The sequence below is a fragment of the Alligator mississippiensis genome, chromosome 3 (assembly GCF_030867095.1).
Source record: "Alligator mississippiensis isolate rAllMis1 chromosome 3, rAllMis1, whole genome shotgun sequence".
Lineage (NCBI taxonomy): Eukaryota > Metazoa > Chordata > Crocodylia > Alligatoridae > Alligator > Alligator mississippiensis.
In genome coordinates, this window is record NC_081826.1 from 200,564,718 (window position 1) to 200,591,892 (window position 27,175).

At 40.3% G+C, this 27,175-nt stretch overlaps 1 protein-coding gene across 6 annotated transcripts in view; it reads left to right on the forward strand.

Moving 5' to 3' along the window:
• Positions 1 to 14,844: 14,844 nt before the first annotated feature.
• Positions 14,845 to 27,175, forward strand: part of LOC102571630 (transducin-like enhancer protein 4) — a 136,688-nt gene continuing 124,357 nt past the window's right edge. For 3 of the 6 annotated variants that reach the window (XM_014608742.3, XM_014608741.3, XM_059724808.1), the window contains exons 1-4: positions 14,846 to 15,654; positions 16,822 to 16,919; positions 18,315 to 18,378; positions 19,794 to 19,838. In XM_014608742.3, the coding sequence (XP_014464228.1) occupies positions 15,610 to 15,654; positions 16,822 to 16,919; positions 18,315 to 18,378; positions 19,794 to 19,838 (252 nt within the window). In that variant the 5' untranslated portion in view covers positions 14,846 to 15,609. Of the gene's footprint in view, positions 15,655 to 16,821; positions 16,920 to 18,314; positions 18,379 to 19,793; positions 19,839 to 27,175 lie in introns of all 6 variants that reach the window. The other 3 variants (XM_019478134.2, XM_019478135.2, XM_014608743.3) reach the window with 2 other exon arrangements.

A 27,175-nucleotide genomic window follows, 5' to 3' on the forward strand; every position in this document is an offset into this window, starting at 1 on the left:
CTTCAATGATATATATTTTTTAATTATAAGAACATGTTCTTTCTGAGCTTTGCATAATGGCAGATGATTAATAAAATAGACAATCGGCATGTGAGAGTAAAAGGAAGTCAGCGGCAATATCTACTTTGGGAAATATTAACACATTGGTTTCAGGCAAAATCAGTGGAAACTGATGTAAAGACATAAACTATCATGCTGATATTCTTTGAGCCATATGCCATGTTGTTTTATTTTTCAGCACGTCGTCAACAGTTTTCTTTTCAGATGATCCAAAAACATACACATTCACTCAAATAAGGTGTAAAGAAATCTGTGCTTCTATTTTAGCTTTCAGTCTTTCCATTTTGCCTGCTCCCTAAACAAATGTAACTGAGTGTTTTTATTATAAGATGTATATCAATTAAAAAATGAGCCTTCTACTACAGGAAACCAAAAGCGTTAGGACTTTTAGGATATGCATATCAGTGACAGAAGCCTGACTGCACTTGGTAGAGATGCACTTGGGTATTACAGAAACACTCAGATAATGTACTCCAGTGATTAGTGCAGGAAAATACCTAGACAGATAATTGGATTAGAGAGAGGCAACAGATTTTTGGTTTAGCGAACTGTGTGTGTTACTGGGCACGTCTACACGAGTCACTAACAGAGCAGTATCCTAATAATACTGCGCAGTAGCATGCCGGGCAAAAACTGTGCTAATACACTACTGCACAGTAGTATTAGGCTACTGCGCAGTAAGTATCACTAAAAAACCATGCACTGGCAATACTGTGCAGTAGCGCGAGTTACTACGCATTGATTTAGCACTTGGTTAACCAAGTACTAAACTTAATGCGCCATAACTATAGCGCATTAATGAATGTGTAGACATGACCTCTGCAACTCAACAATTACTATGTTCTATTTCAGGATTCGCACATAGACTTGGGCAAAACACTTAACTTGAGTTAGATGTGTCTGTACAAATGCATGGAAGTCTGTTATTTGAATCTCAGTGTATCTGAGAAGAAGGATACTTGAGTTTTTATCATAGGGATTCCGATAATAAAAGCTTTCCCAAGAATGTACTGAAACAGCAGGTTTTCTGGACACAACCCCTTTCTGTTCAGCACCACCTACCTGTCAGGCTGCACTGACTGCCCATGGGTCTCAAAGAGAAAAAAATGCGACTGTTGTGTATTATCACTACCTCAAGAGTATAGAACTTACTATTGGAAACTGTGCAGCTGGCCTGGTCTACCTTTTGGTGTAGTAAAACTTGACCATCATGTCACAATCTGGTGTTTGTAGAAGAAAATGCATGGCACACCTGCCATGGAATAGTAATTTGGAAGGACAATGTGGCACTGTGAAATCTCTCAGGACTCATAGGTGTGAATTACAGTGTTAGATGTGATGGTTTCAAAGGATGGCTTGGCACTGCAGAGTACCAGCTTTGTTGCACTCCTGTTCTATCTCACAAGATGGGAAGAACTATATTAAATAAGTACTTAAATAAGAAACTTCAAGAAACATTTATGGCATGTGGCATTCCTTAGACATGTTATTATTGAACCCATCCCTCAGCATTTTACTACAGATACATACTGTTTGAGAGAGCTACCTACAGTATTGCGAACCCTGAGTCCCCCAAATCATGCAATTAATTTAAAAACAATTGGATTAAAAAGAGTGTTTGAGAGAGCACGTTTTAGGTTTTTTAGATCTGCCTTCTGGTTTTTGAACTTTTAGAGGATATCACTACATCATTGCAATTGTGAGGCTGAGGTCCAGATCCTTATAGACATCTTCATCTAGGCATTCTACGTGTCTAGAATTTAGGTGCCATGCTCCAGGAGGCTATCCAGATCACCAGGATTAGATATCATGGATTCTTTTGCATTGAATGGGGAGATCTAGGTACCACCCAAAAGTGATCCAGAGCACCTCTGTTCTGAGCGGGGGGTGCTGCACCCTTCCTGTTGAAGCTGAACCACTGGGCAACCAAAAGTGCAAGATTAACAAGGCTTAAGGAGAGCAGGCAAGAAGGAACATGACTGTATAGCCCAATAAGGAGACCCTGAATCCAGGATCTGGGACTTAAATAAAAGTACTAAATATTACCAGGCATGTTATAGAATTGTGAGGTCTGGCAATACTGGGGGTAAAGTCTTCTTTTAATTTGAAAGCAATGGGAGTTTTGCCATATACTTCAGTAGGCTTGGGATTTCTCGGTGTCCTTTAGGAATGATGTAAAAGGACATTTCTGACCACTTCTGTACATTGAGGCCTGCCTGCAGTTCCACTTGAACAATTTTCAGTGGAGCTGTATTTAAACTGGTTTCACAGTATAAATACAGGTTGCTTAATCACTGAAGACTGTGCATACCTATTTTTAGACATTTATGTTTGACTGAAACTTGCCTGGAAGTCTGCTAAATGATCAAAGAAAATGATCTATTTTAAAAATTTCCTGTAAAAAAACAAAAAGTAGCATCAGAAGCATAGACAAGAGCTTAAAAAGATATGGGTGCTTTTTTATGAAATCAGGGGTGTTAACCCCAGTTCCTTGGACAAATTCCAGTTCTAGTGGTTGCATTTTGCCTTTCTCAATTCCTTCTGTAATTTCAGTTGGGTAAAGAATTTTCCATTTCCTGTCCTAAACTGTTGTGTACATTCACTACCCACTGATAAGCAATGACTGCTTTTCACTCCAATGACGGCTTAACTCATGTATATTTATAAATTATAACTGCCTTGTTAAAGAGATGAGAGATTAATTATGAAGAAAGAGATATGATACATTATTTAAGTTTAGTAGTATATTACTCCTCAAATAATCCCATTGAAATCAGTAGGCTATTCAAGAAATAAGGTACTATGCATTGTAATGGTAACATTAGCTGGACCTCTCATTTCTAATTAATTTTAGATTTATACTTTTAATATATTTTAAGATAAGATCTTGTGATCTTTGGATGAAAGTTGTATTTGACCTATTAGTATTACTGTTATTTGGATCTCCACATTAACATATGTATGTTTATGTATCTTACTAACATTCAGAAACATATATATATTCAAAATGAAAGCTTGAGCAGTTTCTCCTGAATTTTACTCTGTCATTTGACTACATTTTTTCTGACGCTCAATTTTCACTGAGCACATTATGGACTTCTCCAGGGAGCAGAAAATGTGTTTTTTAAGTAAACATAAAATGCTTTGATAAATCAAAACATTTGAATGAGCTTGCTATTGGAAAAAAAATCTATTCTATTTTGAACTGAAGTTCTATGTTTAAGATAATAATAATAAAAAATGGTATCCCAAAAGGCTTAAAAAATTCTTATTCATTGCTGCTATACTGCAGATGATTTCAAAAAACAAAATTGTCATACCAAATGTAAATAACACATTCCAAAACACTAATCAGAAAGAAGTAAAAATTGCCTACAGCAAACTGAAGTATCAGTATTTTAATGTGGTTATTAAAAACTGTGTCATCTTTAAAATGCAGATATTTCAGTGCCACAGATGTTCATTGTTCTTTACCATTCCACAGGAAACAAGGACAGCAAACCATTTATTAAATGTATTGCCTAGTTTTGAATATTGAACTCCAATACCAAATTTATGTTGGAATAATGCTGGATAGAATGCTAGATGATTACATATTTTACCTTTATGTGCTTAAAATACTATACCCTGTTACCCTTAAATGGCCTCTAATTCCACCTCAGAAATCATATGGGTGCCCAAAGATTTTTATTTACCTTTATGGAGGTAAAAGTTAAATGCAGCAGTTTACAACATACCCTACTTTTTCACTGCTATAATACAAATAACAAGTGTGATAGTGCAAGGCAGTATGCACTGTTCACCAGTGCCTGTTACCTACAGTGGTCTGTTTGCAATTCATCTGAGTACAATGAACAATGTATATTTCTGTGTATGTCTCATGTACTAGATTGGAACAGTACAACTGCTTACACTGACATTTCAAGTAATTAGGCACAATGGGTCAGATCCTCAGATCATTTAAATTGATGAAGCTCCAATTAAATTGATTGGGGCATGCCAGTTTACAGCATTATGGATTTAGCTCTATATTTTTGGAAAGCATTTAAGCACATACTTAACTTTTAACTTTTGAGGAGTTCTATTGCAGTAAATAGAACTTTTCGTGAGTTTGAAGTTGGTCCATTTGAATCAAGGCATAATATTGACCTGGGATCTTAGAGTTAGTGTGATAAGTGGAAGAGAGTGACTTCCTATTGAGACTATTCCAAGAAGTTTGATAAAAGCTGTAACTGTGACCAATCTCAGGTCTTCACATGGTTGGTATGTATTAGACTTTGGACCCCTTACTGAGATGTAATAAATAATGATTGATAGTTTTCACAGCCTTGTAAAAATAATAAACAGAGCTAGGTAAGTGTTATTTTACATTCCTATAGTGGAACTAGACAAGGAAACAGAAATTGTCCAAGGTCATTCAGTGAGTTAGTGTCAGAGTTAGCAATACAGCTCTAGTTCCCATTCATCTGCCTGCCTGCCTAGATGCTAAACAATGCTTCCTCTCTCGTTAAATATTTAAACCAAATCCTCAGCTAGGCCAATCAGATGGTTACAGGGTGCTGCAGGTATATCAGCTTATCTGAACCTGTCTTGGATGGAGGATTTTTATAAGACTTATCTTGAGTAGGGAGACGGTTGTGAATATCATTTTCGTCTAGTTAAAAAAATAGAGTTGAAATGGGCTGATTATGTTCTCCATTAGCTTCCCAGAACTCTCCCATTAGTAGAACAGCTGTGTGCACCCACATTTCTTTCAGCTCAGGATGTAGTGTTAGTCTTGGATTGCTACCAGTGTGTAGGATTTTCTCTGTACCTAGTATTAAGACCTATTATTAAATAACATAAAATGAAATATTAGGCCATTAAAACCTAAAGCACTTCCTTATGGATTAATTATCTCCACAGCATTTGACTTCCTAATAAGAGAGTGGTCTGTAATTTGAGGGTTATCGTTAGCAGCCCCTATAAAATTGATACAAGATATTTGTGAACATGGCCCTCTAATTGCGATTAATACTGTTGCCCTTGTTTTGTTTGTTAGATTTGGGACTTTGGGGGGGGGGGGGGCGCAGAGGTTGTCCTTTGATTGGGAGGAAATGTGTCCTGAATTACATAGTTATTGAATTGTTACTGAATTTTTTTTCAGTGTTTTAGCCTCTACATTGCTATTTGGTATGAAAGAATATAAAATATTCCTTAGCTCTTTACTTCAGTAAAGACCTAGGTGTAAGGCTGATGTCAAGATAAGGATAATGAATTTTAACAAAATACTATCTGAAATGTACATGCTTTGGTAGGTAAAGAGCTTTTTAGAAACTGCTGTTTCTGCTTGGTTACTGTATTAGGAGTCTCAAAGCATTCTCCATTTGAGGTTAATTTATTGTTTGTAATAGCTCATATGCCTTAACAATCTAAACAGCATTTCCCACAGATCAGTTAATAAGATGCAGCATGGAGAAAGGGCCTATGAATCTGTTTGTTACAGTCTACTTAGTGAAGCTGTGGCTACAATACTCCTGTGCTGAAGTCAGTGAAAAGACACCAGCACAACACAATCCAAGGAAAATGCAAGCTGATACAGCACAAAGATTCTTTGTTTAAGAACAGCAGAAATTTCCAGCAACTATCTGGACAAAAATGCAAGATAGAAGGGAATGTAATTAAATAACAAAACAAACCCAAACTAAAAGGGAATCATTATAAAGCAGCACAAGGACACTTTGTTTTTAAGTGCACACAATGAATTTTAAAGATCTTTGTTCAGAAGGGAAATAAAGTATTATGGAGGAGTGACACATTTGATGGATGGGTGGGTTCTGAAAAACCACATTATCAATTACTTTTTCTTGTTTGGCTTCAGTCCAGTAATTTTTATTTGAACAAGCCACATGCTAGCAGGGTTTTGATTGCAGGAAGTTACTGACTGTTGTTAAAGGATACTATTTCATTGACAATCTTATGCTTGCCTCTATCCCTCCCCTTTCTGATAGGGGCTCAGATATGGCAGGCACTGTTTCAGTTGTTACAAGCAGAAGAAAGGTTTGTTTAGTAAACTGCTCCCTGTTTTGTTTTCAGCCCTCTCACATCCAGTCCAACCCAATACATTTGTTCAAGGTTTTGAAAACAAACACTTGGATTCCCCACGGGTTTATTACCCAGTAACTCAGACACTCAGGGCTGTATTCGTCTCTAGCTTACACTGCAGCGTACGTCCAAAAGTCACTGCAATTATTACAAATTTATGCTGGGAGTAACTTGAGAACAAATTCTGCCTGACTTCATTTAAATCTGATTTTTTTTTTATAAATATCTCAGAATACTTTGTTATCCATAACAAAATCTCACTGCTTACTTTTAGGATTAGTGTGTGTCACCACTGCTGTAAAAGTATGCAGAGTAGGGATCATTATATAATGCGTAACCTAGCAGGTATCAGGATCTTCTCAAATAACAATGTATTTCCTACTCTTTGCTTTCTTTCATTTTTATTTGTAAAATTCCATAATCCAAAGGCAGTGAAGGCAATAGTAGAGTTTGGCATTGACTTCAGTAAGATCAGGATATGGCTCTCGCTATAAATCACAGCTAAATATGGGCCAGACTCTTAGCTCTTCCTAAGTGTCCTGTGCCACTCCAGTATAAAGCAAGCTAATGCATTGTTTCAGAGGACTCAGAATTTGTAGCAGGCTTAGTTTAAGGGTGCATCTACGTGAAGCACTAAATGAGCAGTAGGTTAATTCTACTACACGTTAGCATGGCAGGCAAAAACCATGCTAATAAGTTAATGTGCAAAGGAATTAGTCTACAGCATATTAGCATCACAAAAAAGTGTGCGCCGGTGCTACTGCCCAGTACTGCTGATTACAGCGCATTAAGAACAGGCACTAAACTTTAATGCACTATAATTACAGTGCATTAATGAATGTACAGATATGCCCTACTTCTGGTTCCTTTTCCCGGCATAGGGATGTTCTGGAGGAAGGAGGAAAAATGCACCAGGGTCAAAAAGGGCAAAACTGAAGCATGAGGTGTTTCTAATTTGTGCCAATGATAGGTTGAGCACCAAACTGCCTCCAGAACAGGGGGAATGAGGCTAATAGAAAAGTGGCCTAAAATACTGCTTGGCATATCTGGGGATCTGGCACTATACCGCATTGCAACACATGCATGAAAGAAACAACTGCCTTAAATTTAACATTTTCTGATGCTCACCTCTCATGGTTATTTCTAGGTACACAGAGCTGATCATTACTTAATATGTTAATGAACTTGGCATTCACCAAAATACAATTGGAAGAGACTGGCAATTAAAAAAAATATACTATAAAATTGAAATTTCCTGATGCTTTTAAGATAGAGTTTACTGTATATTTGAAATATTTACCCAGAAAGCTTTCCTCTTGTTTTGTTTTAATGCTAAATAATAGCTAGAGTGTGATTATTCTTCACAGTGCTAGAGAACAGAGCGTGTGTTAAAGAACAGGCTTCTGGTTGTTCAGATGAAAACAATAGGTGAATTTTCCCTAGCTTTCCCTTGCTTGCTGGAGTAAATATGTATTCAGCAGCCATTTGTTGAATCTCTCTCTCTCTCTGCTTTGTATATAAAACCTTTTAAAGAATAGCTCTGTATCCACCAAAAGAGGCATGTACATTTTTTTACAACTGAATCTCACTCCTAAGGATGAAATAAGGAAAATAAAACCGTTCCACAATGCAACTATATGCAATATCTAAACTTTTTATTCCCTGAACTACTGTAGTTGCTGAGTCTGCAATACAATAATAGCATGCAAGTCAACTTCAATGTGTAATTGAAGATTAAAAGAGAATGGTGTCTTTACCCTTTAAGAGAAGCCAGGAAATTTGCAGCATGCAGTATGAGAAAGAGAAGTTCAAAATCTTATTTATACTCCCAGAATGATTTCCATATCTTTTTGAATTTTTGCCCTAGATAATATTTTTGTGCTTCTCACTTTACTCACTTGTGCCAATATAAAGAATCAACATGAGGCTGAGGAACTATTACATTTATTTTAAAATACGTTTCTTTATTTCAACCTCTTACCTTTTGGTGTGGCTTTCCTTCTGCATACTTAAGGCATCCTGAATTTGAAAAATGCCATTAATTGATATGGCAACCTCTTACAATAAACAAAAATAGTTTTAATTAAAATAATGTTGGTACAATGCATGATCTAAATTACGGTTCAGATTTATTTCTCAAAAAACATTTTATCCCAATCCCATTTTATCTTACTCCTGGACTTTTTTATTAGAGGTGCCAAATTTTTTGGAAAATACTGAGCACTATTCATAGAATGTGAAAATGCTTGAGAACTAAATCAAGATTTCATTCTGAAGTTGTATATAATTATTTAGATTTATATAGTAACCGATCAGCATAAGGGGATAAACAGTGATTGCTAAATTAAAGGTACAGTAAGGGCTGGGAAGGCTTCCATTGACTTGAGTGGCAGTTGGACTGATCCTTGTATAACAAGAGGACTGAGAAAGAGCTCTTTTTCTTTGTTCCATAATGATGCAGCTTCCAACTCTGGATATGTAGGGTTTAGGGAAAGAGCAAAGTCAGAGGGAGATTATAAGCAACATACTTTGCAACAGAGTCATTATTTCCCTTAGCTCTGTTATCCTTGCTCCTGCCTCACTCCTGTAAAACATAGCTGAGGCCATACCACGTGAATGGGCCAGTTCCTCCTTCTCAGCATGATTCTCTTTGGCTGAGACTTTTTACGTCTAGTTTTTGTAAACAGTCATATTTTAGAATGACTTAAATTCTCAGACAAGCAAACCAGATTTGACTCCAACCCTGTAATTGAATTGATAAATACAGTCTACTGAGGTTAACCATCTTGTGAATAGGATATGGAGATGTGTGATTGCATCCTTGTTACCTGATCTAGTTGCATCAAGACTGTGTAGTGTAGAGGGGGCCTGTGTATGTGATATAATTAAGATGAAGCATTTTCTCATGTCTGCCTTTGCCAGACTGTGCTATATTATCGAAGTCCAACTATCACTACAAGTTGAAACCACTGTCTAACCAAAATGGGGGTCAACAACATTTAAAGCTGGGTGCCCTTGTCATTGTAATAATATAGATAAACAAGTTGCATTATAAATTGTTAACACATGAATATCACATTATTCACAACTGAGTACCATCATTCCCTTGATTTCTTTACTAACTACTATATATCCTCAAGATTGTGCATGGTTAAAATGGAAAGCTATGGATAGGGAGCATTTTAGCAATCTTTTTTGCCAAGGCCAATTCATAGTACTTGCAAAAATCAGGTATTTAACTGGGATGTTGTACTATGAAACACTACTATAAAAAACAAACAAAACCCCAACATTTGGCCTCATGCCACAATAAATGAAACTTTAAATTGAGAGCCTAGCATGCATTTAACTGAAAACCTCATTGAATGTATCTTTTTACAAGCTTGCTACATTGTGCATTTAAATGCATGCCCTAGTATAAGATTGTATTATAAGACCTTTTGCACTGATTAATTTATCAAGGCATCTAATGCCTTTTATCATGACTGACATAGCCAGTGGGGCAGATTGATTTGGTGACTTGCTCCCAAAATAAACTGTATTGAAACACCTGTGCACCTGGTACCTTTGGACTTGAGCTACAGCAATTACTTACATGAGATCAATAGGGTTATGCATAAAGTAACTTCAGGATAGGGCCCATGGTTAAAGGTCCTCTGGCCCTGAGAAATCTGTATTTGCTAAGTTTATTACTGATATATAAAAAAATCATCAAAGGCTGATAGTGGATTAGAAAATCTTAGTCTGTAAATGTTTTTTCTTTTTAGCTATCATGTATAAAAATATATACAAATTGATTTGTTCATTTTAGAATGTTAAATGTAATTAAAAGTGGACTAGTTCAGGAGTCACAGGATTCTCAAATGATTGAAATTTATCGTATGAGTGTTTCAATTACTCTTGACATTTAAAGAAATGTAAATGGCTGAGATATTTAACAACAAACCTTGGCTCAGGCATGATATTTCATAAAGATTTTTGCTATGACAGTCAAAACTCTGTACATTTGCTGTACATATAAAGCTGCCTAAATAATTTTTGCAGTCATTTCACTTTTGAAAAACCTTTAACAGTACATACAGTACATTAAAAGCTACTTTCTCTATTATCTCGGTAATAACAGAGGTTATATAACCTACCATAAAAGATTTCTCATAAAAGAAGAAAAGAAACAGGAACCTTTACATACAAAACAATCTATATTTAAAGACCTGTCAGGGTTGTGTCAAAAATGACAGAAGCCAGCAAAATCAAAATGGCACTGACATTTTGATCTTAATTCTCATAATTTTCAAATGGCAAGTTATGATATAGCATCTGTTTAAACTTTGAGTTTCATGGATTTTCTTATGGGATTAGGGCCTGATCTTGGAAAAACATGCACCTGCTTTACTTCATGCACAATGAACTATTCCATTAAGCTGAATGCATCTGATCAAGTTGGCTGTGGCCTATAGAAAAAGAGCTCATGTCTTTAGTTTGCAAGGTGCTGCCCTGTCTTGCCTTTTGCTTATTATTGAAAGAGGTCCATTTCTGACCAAAGGGTTCCATGTCAGGACTTCATTATGCTTCATATTACAGCACTATGCCTGATGTCACATTAATGGAGGGATAAAGCAGAACAAAACAAAACTGATGTTTGATTTCACACTGAAATTTCTTCAGCTGTTGTCTTCATTTTATATCAGCTGGAGCCCCTTTCCAGATTTTAGAGTCTGATCCTCAAATTGTAGAATGAGAACATTTAGTACCTTCCAAGAGGGGCTAAGAACTTTGTCAATTCAGATGGTTAGTTCTCCTTATAGTCTGGTCTGCCACTATCAACTCACCTGCTTTAGTCAGGTGACTCTAGGTATGCTTGTCTTTAAGTGTTTGAATGCTGGGCACTTGTATATTCTTGCTTCAAAGCTTGCTCCTGTCTTTAGTGGGATTTGAATGTACTCAGCATCTAAGGGGATACATTAAAGGCCAGATTTAAAAAATCACTTGGGTGCCCAAAGATTCAGAAAAGTGCTTCAAGCCCATATCTTGAAAAAATATCAACAGAGCTCAATAATCAATTGAAAATGCTCAAAATTCTTAAATCACACTTAGGTTCAGTGTTGTTACATCTACCTGTTGGACACACATTTGGGTGCCCAAATCATGGCCAATAGTGTAGGCCAGGGAAAAAGCAATAGCTTGGTATTTGGACACTGACCTGGGCATTCAGGGTTCTACTCCTGCTTCAGTGAATATTCATTTTATACAAAGCAAAACAGCTTCACCAGGAGACCTTGAGGGATACCCACCTCAGCATACCCTGCAGCCTAGTGCTAGAAACACTTAGCTAGGAGGCTGGAAATCAGGGTTTAAAACCATGGTGAGGGTGAAAACCAGACAGAGGAGGTGGTGGTGTGGGCAATAGTAGGAGCCCACCAATAAGTCTTCCAGTGGACTCCTACCATAAAAGGTCCAAACCAGTAAGTGTTTTCAGATCATGCCAATGAGAAAGGCGGGGGAATGCCCACTCCAGGAAGGTCACTGGGCTCAGATGTTCAGATACTTTGCAGAATCCAAAAACTTGCAGTGGTAAAAACTTCCTGTCTGAAACCTAGGGAATTTAGGAACCTTGAGTACTGGGCAGATCCTTAGTGGAAGCTTTGAGAAGTCAGAGACACCAGAGCTGGCTATTAGGCTTGTCTGTATTGTGGCAGCAGCTAATCCTAAGGAGGATGGGCCTAAGCAAGTCTCACCCACCCTGGTCGGAGAGCGTACTCCAAGCTTAGGGCCAGAGGGTGTTCCCTGAGGATGAGCCCAGGGCAGCCTAAGTAGTGAATTTGTGGGTTTGGAGGATGTTGGTGAACTTGCATGGACTAGCCCTCAGGAGTAGCTACTGGAGAGGTATAGACAAGCCCGATGTGTCTTTGGGATTGAATCTGAGGTTTTTATCTGCATTTTAGACGTCTGAATACTGTTAGCACTCCTAGGAGACCTGCTCCTATTTGACCTCAGTGGAAAAATCCCTATCAGACATGTGTGACTGAGTCTTGAAAGCACGTTGTTAAACATCTAAACCTGTAAACTTTATGAGTGGCCCAAAAAACCATAGCTATCTTTCAGCAAGTTGTCTTCCTCAGGTAAAACTCTTATAAGTAAGTTTGTAGGAACAAGCCCTAAATTATGTTGCCCACAGTAGCTACTAACCTTATACGCCTCAACCTGCCAAAGACAAATTGTGGGCCACTATATAACTGGGTATAGGAGGAAAATAACAGTTCAGGAAGCATTAAATGATGTGGGATTGCTTTCTTTGACATCAATAAGTATTTGTTTTATAACCTCACTTTCAGTTGCTTAGCATTTCTGATGTAAATAATTTACAGTAGTATAGGATAGAGGGTCTAAAATGAAGCCAGTCTCTGGCAATAAAAACAGCTGAGAGGTATGGCAATTGGTGCAGTAGTTCAGTAGTAAAGAGAGAGATGTCACTAGTAGAATGTTACTGCTTGTTTATGGTCCAAAATGCCTAGGTAAAACTTCTGTAAAATACGGTGTTTGGGGAAGTTTTTTTGTCTGGCTCATGTGTGTGTGTGTGTGTTTAATAAGGATACAAGTGCACCAGAAAGGCAACAGTCGGGATCAGTAATAAAAGGAACCAATGGGTTCTTTTGAACCCAGTGATAGGAATCTGGGTCCTTCCATAGTAGGACATGATGATGTCTCTCCACCATGTCATCCTTCTTGCAGTCAAATGCATAGGAATCCCACAGGAGAACTACTGACAGAGTGGATAGGATGTTGTGTCTGTGTTAATAAAAGTGACATAAAGACCCTTTCATCAGCAGGGACAGAAGGCAACCAAACACCAGCAACACATTTTGGAATACTAATGATGCACCTCAATTCATTTTTCCTCCTTTAGGGTAAAAGATTCTGCATGGGTTCAGTTGGAATTTCCTTACTGTCACAGATCTGAGATGGGGAAAACAAATGGCCCCCTTGTCTCCTAACAAGCATCTACATGTAAAGGTAGGCGAGCTGGGTGCCCACTGGGGTCCTGTGCAAGCTGCATAGGAGCTGTGTGGTTCCTACCTGCATCCCTATGTGCTTTCAGCCATGTTGGACCAGCCTAGTGCTGCCTGAGGGGTCCAGCTGGAGAAGGCTGAGTTACTGAGCTGGACAGCTCTGCAAGTTTGAGCATTGCGGGGGGGGAGCAGATGAACAAGAGGTACTTTTAGTGAAGCTACCATAGATATTTTTTCCAGCATTCATCAGTAACAGCAAGTGGGAGCTGTGTCCCGTGTGGGGATGGGTTGCCTGCCACCAAACCGAAGTGGCCTCAAATCCTTCTTTCCCGTGGGCAAAAAAAATGAAGGACCTAAATGTACCTGGGAGCAGTGCATCGCCTCAGGCAGGGCTTGTGTGTGTGCTGTAACCCTTGCCCTTCCCGTTTGCCATGTTGACTGATGGGGTGGGGAGGGAACCTTACTAGATCCCTCAGCTGAAGGTGTGTGTGTGTGTGTGTGTATGTATGTATGTGTGTGTATGTACATGCTTGTGTGCATGCACATGTATGTGTGCATGTCTGGGCACACACATATATGCATGTGCATGTAAATGTGTATGTGTGTGGGTGGCCACTGGGGTCCTATTGGGTGCGTGCGTGTATGTACCTGAGTGTGTGTGCTTGTGTGCGCATGCGTGTGCATGTACATGTGTACATGTGTGTGTGGGGAGGCACTGGAGTCCTGTTGTGTGTATGTACCAGTGTGCATGTATGTATGTGCGTGCATATGTGTGTGTAAATGGCTATACATTAAAGCCACAAGGGAGCGAACAGGCAGCCCCCCCTCCTTGCCCAGCTCGCTCCAAGTAAGCGCAAGAGCATCAGCCCCGTTCACATGAAAATTATGCCAGCTCCAGTGGCGCGTAAAATTGATGTGAACTGAAAGAAGTGGGATCAGCGTGATCCTCCCTCTCTTGTCTCAACAGGGGTTTCGGCACGTTACACAAGGCCGAGCTTGTCTCTTTAAGGAGACATAACCCCCTAATTAGTCCGCCTTCCTCCCGGGGTGGGTGAGGCGGCGGCACGGAGTGGCACGGGGTAGGGGGGTGCATCCCCCCCGCCACCCCCACCCTCCCCTTGTTGTGCCACCACCCCTCACACTAGATGCTGCGGCGGTGCGGGAGCGGCAGCAGCATCAGCCACCCCACGTTACTTTGATTGACAGCTGAACAAATGTTTCCCCTGTTCGAACGCCGGCGCTCTGGAACTTCAGCCATCTCAAAGCTCCACCTCGAGCAGAGCGAAAGGTGGGCGGCGACGGGGGCGCGGCCCAGCCTCTCGCTGCCTCCCATTGGCCGCCCCTCCGCTGCCACGTCGGAGCCCCACGTGGGGGCTTAGAGCCGAGCCACCTCCCCCCCCCCCCCCGCCCTTCCTTTCTCCCCTACCTCTCTGCCCATTTGTCAGCGGCGAAATGATGGGCATTAATACAGAACGGCGATTAATGTGCCGCCGCCGCTGATTGGTCGCCGGCGACGCCTTTTGAGGGGCGGAGTAGAAACTGGAGGAGGGAGGGGGCGCGAGGAGGGCGCGCGCGCGGCCTGCCGGGAGCTGTAGGGCTGTGCCGCCTGACAGCCGGGCCCCGCCGCGGGGGGGGACTACAGCTCCCAGCCTGCCCCGCGGCCCGGCCGCTCTGAATATGTATCAGCATGCAAACGTCTAAGTGGCCGCTACATTCGGGCAAAGAAGTCGCCGCGCTTCGCCTGAGCGTGGTGGGAGCGCTGCTCGCGGCGGAGCTGGGCTCGTGCCGCGCGGCTCCTCACAAGAGTTGGGGGGGAGCTTGCCAGCCCGCTCGCCCGCCCCCAAACAAGCATAGCCCCGGGGCTCGCACCGGCCCGAGGGGCAGGCGCCGCGGGGACACAGCACTTGAACCTGCGAGGACAGACAGAACGAGAGCGCGGGGCGGGAGAGGGGACCCGCAACCCGCCGCCCGGAGCGATTGCTGTACTTCTTGAATCCTAAAAAACGAGCAGCGGCTCTGATTGATTATTTTTGTTGTTTTTGCATTATTATTTTTGTGGGCGCCGCTTCGCCCGGCTGCTGGGGAGCGCCGCAAAAGTTTGCAGCCGCGGGGAGCGGAGTTGTTGCGGAGCGGGGAACCCCCCACCCGCCCGGGGCTGTGGACGAGGAAACGCCGGGACCGCCGCGGGGCCGGGGGACGCGCCCGCCGGCCCTCGTGGGATGTGGCAGCGGCCCCCCGGGGCCGGGCACGCCGCCGCCGCCGCTCCCTCCTCCCGTGTGCTCGCGCGGGAGGGGGGGCCGGGGACCGCCGGAGACGCTCCTCCGAGCACCAGCGCCAGGCAGCCCCTTCCTCCTCCCCCCCCTCCTCCTCCTCCGCCCTCCTTTCCTCTTCGCATTGTTGCCGCTCAACCCCATGAACCGCGCTGCTCCGGCCAGAAGCGCCCAGTAAAGCGGCTTGGATGATTCGCGATCTGAGCAAGATGTATCCTCAGACCCGGCACCCGGTGAGTGGCGTCGCGAGGCGAGGCGAGGGCTTGACACTTGCCGCCGGCCCCGGCCTCGCCTTCGCCTGCCAGGCTGGGGGACGCGGGGGGCCAGGGCGGGGGAGCCTCGCGGCCGCCCGCCGGCCTCTCCTCTCCTCTCCTCTGCCGGGCGCGGATGGGAAACGAAAAGCAGGGTGAAGGGGGGGGGGGGGGGCAATTGAGTTGTAGCCATTTTCTTATTGTTGTCTTTGGCTTTCCTGGCTCTCCGGTGTGTGCGGGGGTTTTGCTGCCGGCCCTTGCGATCTCTCCCGTCTTTTCCAGCTTCCGAGGCAAACTACAGAGCGAAAGGGGGAGCGAGGCTGGCAGCGCCTTCAGCTGCTTTCTTATCGCCGCAGCTCGGTCCTGGCTCGGCGGGGACCCGGGCTTGTGTGTGTGTGTGTGTGGTGTTCATCCCGGGGTCCCGGCCCCCCTCCCGCTGCCCAGGGGCCGGGGGGATCCACACATGACTGTCTCCTTCCCTTGGCTTACAGGAGTGATGGATAGAGCTGGGGGGTGTAAAGAAAGAAGGGACTCTTGCAGGGGGTGTGTGTGTGGGGGGGTGGGGAAAAGTGAGTCTGATTCCTTAATGCCAGGTGGATGACCCAGCCCCCCTTGTACACACTGCTTGGGGCGTGTGTTTGTGTGTTGGGGGGGGGGGAAGTAGGGGGGAGGCTTAATAGCCTGCTTGCTTAATACTGTGGGTGATCAACCCCCCCCCCCCAGTACACATTGCTTGGGGGTGGGGTGGGAAAGTAGGTGAGTTTTAATAACCTGCTTCCTTAATACTGTGGATAACCGAACCCCCTTGTACACAATGCTTGGAGCGTGTGTGTGTGTGCGCATTTGTGCAAGAAAGTAGGGGAGGCTTAATAGTCTGCTTCCATTAATACTGTGGGTGACTGAACCCCCCCCTACACATTGCTTGGGGCATATTTGTTGGCGGGGGGGTGCCCGCAAAAGTAGGTGAGTTGTAATAGCCTGATTCCATAATGCTGTGTGGGGGTGACCCCAACCCCCCTTGCACACATTGCTTGGGGTGGGTGGGGATCTGTGTGTGTGTGTGTGTGTGTGTGCACACGCACGCGCGCCCCTGTCTGGGACTGCGTGAGATGCGGGATAATTAAAATATTTCATGTTGGTTGTTTTCAGGCTCCTCATCAGCCTGCTCAACCCTTTAAATTCACCATTTCCGAATCCTGCGATCGGATTAAGGAGGAGTTTCAGTTTTTGCAGGCTCAGTACCACAGGTAATGATGTTTACTTTCCCTGATCCTCGTGTTTGCTTAGCTCTTGTCACTTTTTTTTTTTTCTTTTTTTTTTTTGCCAAGCGTGAACATGTGTAGATCTCTCTTTCTTCTTCTTGGTTTCTGTTTTTGTTTGTTTGTTTTTTTTTATTTTGGTGTCTTGTAGGTTAGGCTTTTTTCCCCACCCCTTTTTTCCCAGAAGAAGAAAGACCAGTTCATAGCCCTGTTTCAGGGAATCAGCATTTCCTCTCCCTCCTCCTACTGGGACTGTCTTGAGCTCTGACCATTTGATCGAGGGTGGTTTCAAAATGTTTTGAGCAGGATTGAAAGCGTCTCCTGGAAATGTGTTTGTAACAGGTTTGATCAGAGAACACCTAAGCACTGCCTAAGAATTAATCCCAAAAGTGGGAGTCTCTGGTGAAGTGAGGGAGATTCCTTGGTTTGGATATTGAGACCTAAATAAAAGGTTGCGCCTCAGAAGGATGAAGCACGTAGGCAAATGCATAGAAGTAGAGGACTTAAAACAGAGTCAGATGTTGATGGTGGAAAGTGTGGGGTTTCTTTTGGTTTTTGTTTTTTTTCTTCCTGCTTTTGGGGTGGGTCAAGAGGACAGATTTGGTTGGCTGTGATAACCGCATAGTTTTTTTGTTTTTTTTTTTAATGTTGCTCCCGACTCATGGCTTGTCTTGACCCAGCCCCTTTACGTTGAAATACTGTGTGCTGATAACCTGGAAGTGTAGCTAGTGAGCTATTTCATTATCTTTTGGATGGGAGAGCATTTTATTCTTAAAGTGACAAATGACTTCTCACAAGATTGGGTTGCTTCTGGGAACAGAAAAAAAAAAAAGCCAAAGAAGGTTTTGATGCTTGCTATAGTGGCTCTTAAATGATGTGTGGTATTTTTGTTACACTTCCATCAAAGGGAAAGAGGGGTGGAGGATTTCCCTCACCCCATCTTCTTGTTTTTGAGTGTGGCAGTACTCCTTTTACTTGTCTTTCTTCCATTCAAAACACAGACATAATTCCCAAGATGATGATGATGATTATTATTATTACTATTATTAAGTCAAAGGCAAAGAAACTGAATTATAAGTTGGTAGGGTGATTTTTTTTTTAATGTTCTATATATTGACCATTGTAACATGCATTTTCTATGACCCAGAGTCTTTGGGAATTTTTTTTCTCTATACTGTTTACAGCTGGTTTGCAAAATTGGGATTTTGCACAACAACTGTTGTAAAGGGAAACTAATAAAACCCTTTCGTCCCCAAAAGGTAACTTGAACTTAAATTTCTTTTATTTTTTGAGAAGAAAACCAGACAGGGGAATAAATGTATGTTCAGAAAGATGTAAAACTAGCATTATGAAGTTCAAATTTTTTTTTAATATCTTGAACAGTTTAAAGCTAGAATGTGAAAAACTGGCCAGTGAGAAGACCGAGATGCAGCGACACTATGTTATGGTAAGCACAGCATAACAAATTCAAAATGTCTGTTAGCTTGGTTATACTAAGATAGGAATATGTTCAGATTCTTGGAGGCAACCAGATAGATTAGAATAGTAGTGCTGCTTTGTTGAAGTGGCATCAGTGTTTCCATTATAAATCTTTAGTTTCAGGGGTCTCTAATTTTTTCTTGTGTGTGTATCAGTTAAGTTCTACGTGAAATTTACCTTTTAAACATGGGAATTTTTCCTCAAAATACTAACAGACAAACTGTTAGTCTATCAAAGGGGGATGCAACTTTATTAACTGATCAAGAAAATGTTTTCACTTTTGCTAGGTTCTCTCCCTTCTCGTGGCTATTATTTGTCGACCGTATAATTTAGATTATTTTTTCCTGGTACGTGCATTGTGTATGGGGAGGACGGGGGGAGACCAAGGTAGGGGCAAGGGAGTGAACCAAAATGTAAGAAGTCCTAATTCTTAGAATAACTGCTGCTCATGAGCTGTTCATTCATACTGTTTTGCTTTATTCAGAGTATCAGTGAGCTGAACTGTAGAAAGGATTTCCTTGAGAGTTGTGGTCTGTCTGGTTAAATAACTTGCATAGGAAGAAATCTCTTAAATACATAATTGGTGTCATCATGATCCATCATACAAAGGAGCTATTGCTATCTGCTCTTTTGTGTTTCAAAGAGAGTGTAGTTGCTTTCCATTTGTATATGTCACAGAAGTCTGATATTTATAGAAAGAATAAATAAACGTAAAAAAAGTACATTTGCCAAAGGACAAACATGTTACGGCTTGCATTTGTCTTTTCTATGGCAGATGTGCCTACATACTGGAGCATAGATGATATTATATTATACATTATACATTGAACTGAGTTTCCTGCAATACTGAGACACAACAGGAAATACTAAGAATGGAATGTCTGCTTTAATTCTGAATTTCCTTGCTCTTTCATTTCTTGCAAAGCTGTGATTTAATTGTAGCTTTGTTTTGTTTTTAATTTAAAATATTGAATAACCGGTCTGGGCTACATGGCAGATCTATGTGAGTGTCTGGTTTCCAATAATTCGGGCATTTTTTGGTATCTTTAATGTGTGCTAGGGAACAAAATTTTGAGCATTTTCCATGTATTTTTACTGCTTCTCATCTTTGATTCTCGTTATGATTTTTTTTTGTTTTGTTTTGCTTAATCTTTGTTTAATGGCTATTTTCTTTTAAAAACTGACATTACTGCCTGCCAAATTTAAAAGTAGAGGGGAAAATCGAGTGGTGTAAAGTTCTTGTTCAAATTTTGAGAGCTTGCAAATGCTGGTATCTCTTTTTATGGTATATGGTGCCTCTATATGTGACATGACTTAAAGTGAATTTGGGAATCGGTTGTACGATTACAAATTCTAATGGAATCAATTTTTCTTCTTTCTCAGTATTATGAGATGTCCTATGGGTTGAATATAGAGATGCATAAGCAGGTAGGCAAACATTTTCTTCTACTTAATGATGTTACATATCACTCCTCTTTCTAATGTTAAGGTAGATTCTGTATTCTGTGACTTGACTTACTTGCATGTGTAAGTGGCTGAATATTTTTTGTGTTCTGAAATCTCAGTGATATGTATGATAAGAACCTAGAGGGTTATTTCATATTATTCCCATTTTAATAGCAGACCTTAGTTTTGTTCTCTCTGTAATCCCCATCACAAAATTACTTCCGTTTACTGCAAAGAGACTATGAACTTGTCTAAGGTTATTTCAGATGAATAAGGGCTTTAGGTTCAGGTCTGTCTAAACTCTGATCTTTGTCACCTTCTGGAGTAACAGTTACACGCTGAACACGTTGGGCACAATGGGAAGAAGCGTACTATAGAAAGGAGTATAGAAAAAGAGTTGTTGCTTTTACTTGAACTGGAAGGGGAAGAATTTTTACCGAGTCTACAAAAGGGATTGATGCAGAATCATGTGCTGGACCCTTGAAGCTACTTTGTTTGGACTTTCATCAGGAAAAGTCTATTTAGTTCCCAAATGTCTATAGGGTAAATGAACTTGTTGAGAGAATGTTAAGTTTCAACCCCATGCCGTAGTTTAAGCAAAAGCAGTGGAATGGAGTGTAGTAGCAGAAATCAGGGGTTTAGGCTGTAGCCGTGTTGGTCTAAGGATATAGGCAGACAAGGTTCCTTGGGTGAATTTGATATCTTTTATTAGACCAACCCAAATGGTTGGAGAACAGTTATTAAGCAAGCTTTCGGGTTCAAAAACCCTTCGTCAGGCTAAGGACGCTGCAGCAGTTGCTGCGTGCTCTTCCTGGATGGAATGAAAAGTAAACAAAGTAGCAGAAATCAGAATTTCCTATTCAATCTAATGTAGTCGGGAGGAAAATGAAACGAAAATCTCGCCTCTTTTTCTAGTGACAGAACTTGGTATTTGTTGGGGGTTAATGGAGGCAACCCATTGCAGAAAATGTTTGAGTAATTCATAAGTGTTGCTAGCTAATGTGATCTATGGAATTACAGAAATGGGTGAATGGAAGAGGCCAGAATACGGTAAAATTGGTTTGTACGCATTTCTGTTTAAAGCATGGGATTTTAAACTTGTTTTCTTTAATGGGATTTCTTTATCTTGTTGAGAACAAGGACACAGTCAAATGCTGTTTTATATTTATTTGTCCTGTTAAACATTCTGAGGCCTCTGTCAGGATCATGGGCACACTGTACTAAGCATTTGTCACAGAGGCGATCCTCACTCCAAAGAGACTTGTCTGAGGTTCCAATCCTACAAAGACTTGTGCATGTGCGTAAACCCTATGTACGACTATTCCAATTGAATTCAGTAGTGCAACTCAGATGCAGTATTAAACATGTGCATGGATATACAGGGTAAGGACAGAATTTATGCTCATTTATTGAGTCTTAACTAACAATTGGAGGGAATAGGAGGACATGAAGGATGAGAGTAGCAACAGCAAGGTTATATTTTCATAACTGGTGGGTGGCCTTTCACAGTTCATTGATACCAGTGGAAAGATTTCTGATGGGTGCATCAGGTTCTGGATCTGATCCTAAATGCACAGTTAGATGGTTTCAATACTATGTTTATAATCTAAACTATTAAAATTAACACATTAAGAATTAGAAGAACCTACAGGCCACCTAGTTAGAGATTTCCCATAAGCACCGGGAAGTAATGATTGGAGTCAAACATGTAAAAGCAAATTATCTAGAGTTATTTACTTTAGTTTTTTTTTTTTTAAAGGTGTAAACTCTTTTCTTCACATCTCCCCCCTCAAAGAAAATATATGCAAAAATAGTGAAGTCCTGAAATCAGCAATTGTACTCTAAATATTTAATTTTAGAAATTATATACAGTTACAGTGTCAGGAGTGTTCACAGTATTCTGGAGAAATTAAACATTTAATTAAAAGTAAAGTTAGGGATTACTAAGGATGGAGTTTAATTGGAACATCATTTTCTATTATTGTCATTCCTATTCAAATTAGTAACATGAATGTTACGCCCTTAAACAAAATACTTTAATACTTCGGTAACTCAAATAAATAACAAGTAAGAATCCTGTTTCCTATCATTCTGCGATCTATTTTGGCTCTGTATCAGTTGCGTGTCTCTCCTTTTGCTGGTTTAGCAACCACAAACCATTTCCTATTTCACCTTATGATGCCAATGTTTTGACCCAGTTTCTCATTCAAACAAATTTTGTTCCCTATGATCCCTGTGAAAGATTTTCAAAACAGCACCCTAAGTTCCCCTCTTCTCCCCTAATCTTCAAATTCTACCTATTTGAAATTGAGCGATTCCCTTTTTTTTTTTTTTTTTTTTTTTCCCCCTGGCTTTCTAAATTTGATCACATAAAAAAAAAAAATCCCAAGGGCAGTTTATCACATTATGAAATACAGACAGCCCTGCAAACCACCTACTTATTATAGTTTCTTCTTTTTTTCCCCTTTAGCACAGAGGCATATCTGTCTTTATTTGTTTTCCTAGGCAGACAGCCTTGGTTCCTCTTAGCTTCTTTTCCAGATGTACTCACTGGATGCCCTTGTAATGGAAAGCAGGCAATAATGCAGTGAAGTTGCCCTGCAGCATAATTGGGCCTAGTTCTCAAGATCAGGTTAGGCTTATTCACTTATTAGATTTACGTCTCAAAGGGTTCAAGAGTAGGACTCCCTAGAGTCCTTGGAAGTACCCTAGTAATTGGTGGCCCTGATATTTGAAACCTTTGTGTATTTTTCTGTTAAAGCTTCTGTTCTTCTTGGCTGCTCCCAGCCACAGAGTATTTATTTTTAGAGAAATTTTTCATTGGAACAGAAAATGATGGCTGTGATGGAGTCATGACTCTGTGACTTAGCAAATTGATAAAAGGATAAACGCACACAGCAGTGACAGTGTGTGTGCATGTGTGTATGGGGGGGGGGGGTGTGAGAGTTACTTTTCCCACCCCTCATGTGATGCTCATCATCAGTCATCCTGTGTTGATTTTGATAGAAGACTATTAAAGTGAAACCTATGGGGAATTTGTCATTCTGAAAGGAAAGCTAATGTAATTAGTACCAATTAAAGTACATTTAGTAAATTGGATTTAATCTTAATTAAGCCTGCATAATGTTGCCAATTTTTAACAATTATGTTTGAGAACATAATTAATTTAAATTTTGGTAACTGAGTAAATAGCATTAGACTGGTTGAATTAGTCGTTTGTATTTTTTTTTTTTTTTTTTTTTTGAGACAAGTCTGGGGTATGTTGTGACATGAGGCATTAAAGCCTAAAATATTAACCTAATTTCTGGTAATCCCACCAGAATCAATAGAGCTGAGCAGACAAATTTAAAAGAAATAATGGAAAGTTAAAAGTTGTGGGTTGTAATGTGAGCTAAAGCTCTACACCCTTAAATTTCAGTATTACAATAAAGGTAAAAAATGGTATGTAATTTGAAAATGTCTGGTTCTTGCTACATTGTCTCAAAAGGGATTTTCTTAAAGTTAAGAAAATAATTTGTGAGTATCAATTAATAAGCTGTTCTAGATTCTTAGTATTGTTTTATTTTTTTTTTTTTTGTCGGTCACTTAATCTAATTTATAGCACTAGGGAATTTTATGATAAGCAGTTGGTTTAAATTGCTCCAAACAAGCATGCTTTCTGATCGTTTTAATCCAATATTACTAATTATTGCCTAAAGTAAGTGTCAATTTTTCACTATAGGCATAGGCATTTATGAATGGATGAGTGATGAACATAAACGGGATAAAAAGTCCCATTTCATTTTGATTATGTTTATGGAGATGACAAATTTATATTATGATGTCTTGTCTCCAGTTAAAAATTTTCCATTTAATTTTTTTTAGAGAAAATGCTGTATTCCAGCATTTTTAAAGGAAGTTCAGATCTTTAAAAAGCTGGATATTAAAAAATAAACACAATGATTTTTTTAAAAATCACAGTAAGAACCCCCCCCTTCCCCCTCCTTCCATTCCAATCCATGTAAATTTTATTATGAGACTTGGGCAACAACCATTTGAGTGCTGCTAAAATATTAATTGAATAGAAATGAAAGGGCTCTACTAGCTGATAGGATATCATAATCATAGCTGCAGTAGTCGATGGTAAATGATGATAAATGGCATTAGGAACCTTTTAGCAAACTGTAATAACTACGAGGAGGGAAGCAGTATGGATTTGCATTATATCTGATACCCTCTAGTACCAAGTGGATTGCCAATACTGCTTGTTTAGCATTTTCTAAGGGCAATAGGATATTGATTTCTGACTTACAAGGAACGGCTCTATTTTCACCATTGAAAAGTATTGCAGGTTGTTAAGAAGAAATTGACTTGAAGAGGCCTGACTGCTGCCCATCATGGAGCAAATAAAGCAAAACTGCCGAAGCATGGTGGAGCAGCGAGATGGGGCCCTCAGCAATTTGTTGCTATTAATTTACCATGCTCGACAGCAAATCAATCGGCATCTACTTCATCTGCTGGAGAAAATGCTGTCCAGGGCAGATAAAAGGCCCTGTGTGGAACGGGGAATAAACTGGATTGGCCGAACGGAGGCTGCAGTTAATGTGTAAATAAGTGAAATCAAGGCCACTGTTGCAGAGGAAGCTGTTTTTAATTAGGTTGGGGCTTTATAGTGAGCTATTTAAGAAAGTAGTATAGAGCTTGGAGAGTATGGGGAGATTTATTGTTGACTGAGTTAATATATTGCTTGTGCGACATCCCAGCCTTGAGTCTGCTTACTTCTTGTGCCTTAGTAAATTATTTTGGTAAAAGGGCAAAGATGGGAATCAATTTGTTTAATTTAAGGCTGAGTTTTGACTGTTTTTCATCTTTGTGGCCATAACATGTATAGATCACTGAGATTTACTTTGTATGTATAGACCATACGTAACAGAAAAGTGTTCATTTTTTATGACAGGAGACTGGGCTGTATTTGTATTTATATGTATACATATTTAAAAAAAAATAATAAAAAGGTAGGCTGAGATTGAAGGTGTAGTGTCTTCCATTTGAAGAATAGCTGGAGAACCAGCTAAAATTACACTGGTTGAATTTGCTCTCCATCATAAATAGTAGGAAGGATTTAAGAGAGATATAAGCAGTGGTTAATCAGAACTGAACTGGAAAACTTCAAAATGGAGAGAGATTAGAAGTGAGATTTGAAAACTGCAGTATCAGAGTGCTATTAAATGGGGGAAAAACCTGCTTGTGGCTCTTTCATCAAAGTTTCTAAATATAAAAAATGGATTGATAAATCAGTGACAACCAAACCTTATCTGTCCCAGTTTGAAGTTATTTAGCCTACACTGTGAAGCCAGTACACTTGAACAGCTCTCCTACTCTTCGTGGATAAAAAGCTAAAAATCTGTTATAAGCCACAATTAAAAACAAAATAATACTTCATCATCAGAGTTTAATTTGGGCTGGGTACCTGGCTGTGCTAGCAGAATTTGCACTAGCCTCGTGCGGAGGGAACCCGTTCATTACTGAGAAGTTTTCTCTTTCCACTTGTGTGTAAGTTATTGTTGAAATAACCTTTCCCCCTGCAATTACAAAAGAATGTACAAGACGCAGACTTCTGTTCCATTGAGGTCTTGTCATTCACAAGGAAAGAAAAATGTATTTTTTTTTTTTTTTTTAACTATCTTGGCAACTCAGATGCTTAAGACACAGGAAATAGCACAAAATGTGCTGAGCAAACTTTTAAATTAAGACATATGTTGTGTTTTTACTGGCAAAAGGCTTTACTCTGCAGCGCTTAAACAAAACATTTTTCTCTGTTTGAAAGCTCCTGATTGCTTTAATGCTGCCTCATTCAATATGTAAGTGTATGACTGTATGTATATAATTATATGGGGAGCCAATGGTGACCTTCATCTTAAGGTTGTCTAACACTTTGTAGTATGCAGGATTCTTTCAATTTTTTTCTTTTCTTTCTTTTTGCAGCACTTTCTCACCTCTTGTTTGCAGCAGGTATTTGAAAATTCAACAAAGAGAAAGACCTCGATCTAAAAAAGCACTTTTTTCTTTGAATGCAATTCCTTTTGAGTTTGTATTTAAGTTTGCCATTTCTCTTGTTTGTGTTGTCCAGGAAATTTTGGCATCCAAAATGAAAACTGAACACGAGCCTTCTTAAAAGTCTGATCCTTTCTGCTGCTGCCACCCAGGGTGAAGGGGTGGGCAAGAGGAAGGACTGCAAAAGAATGACTGGGATGGGCTAGTTTGGGCCAGGCCAGGTCAAGCTTCCATCTAGCACTAGCAGTCAACTGGGACCAAGACTTTCTTGTGCTGTCAACTGCTTAATCCTGTAGCCCAAGCAGTAGAAAACTGTGCTGAAAGGGTGAACCTTGCTATTCATTCATGGCTGGTGGGGATGGTTAAAAAAATACCATTGTACATCATAAAGGCTGTTTTTGTAATTTTTTTCTATGAACGGAAGAAGTTCCTACGAAGTGTAATACAAAACATTAGTTAAAAGAAAGTTAGGTTACAAAGTCAAATACTCGGGGGTTAAGAAATGTGCAAGCTTAATTCCTTCTTTTTGTGTGTCTGCACTGTGATGCAATGTTTAATTACATGATTAATGATCACATAGAGGTTTTTCTACAAGACCTTGCTCAGTGCAGGGAATAGATGTGCCAGGGGCAGAATTAAATTTGCACTGGCAACTGTAAATCTGGCATTTTTTTTTTATCTTGGAGCACTTGATTTAGTGACTTGAATAACTTTCCTTCTCATACAAAGTTGTGTTGGTCTGTAAAACGATTGTAAGTTTCTCAGCAGGGATTTTGTCTCTCTTGTGGAAAGTAGAAGATATTTTCCTTGTTCAGTAAAAACGTGTGCAACTGAATTTGTTCATTCAGCTCACTCATATGAATAAACAGGTTTTCCAAGCACATTTCTACCTGCTTTGGTATTTGAAGCGCCAGGCAATTCAGTTTTAGTTTGTTTTGTTTTCAAATGTCTCCTGCTGGTAAGTAACAATATGCCTGAGTTATCTGCAGATGACACCAAGCTGTGAGGGAGTAGTAGATAAGCTGGAGGGGTAAGGTTATGATTCAGAGAGACCTAGACAGATTTGAGGATTGGACCAAAAGAAATCTCATGAGGTTCAGTAAGGACAAGTGCAAAGTCCTGCACTTGGGACAGAAGAATCCCATGTACCACTACAGCCTGGGGGTTGATTGGCTGGGCAGCAGCTCTGCAGAAAAGGACCTGGGGGCTACAGTGGACAACAAGCTGAATATGAGCCAACAGTGTGCCCTTGTCGCCAAGAAGGCAAATGGCATACTGGGCTGCAT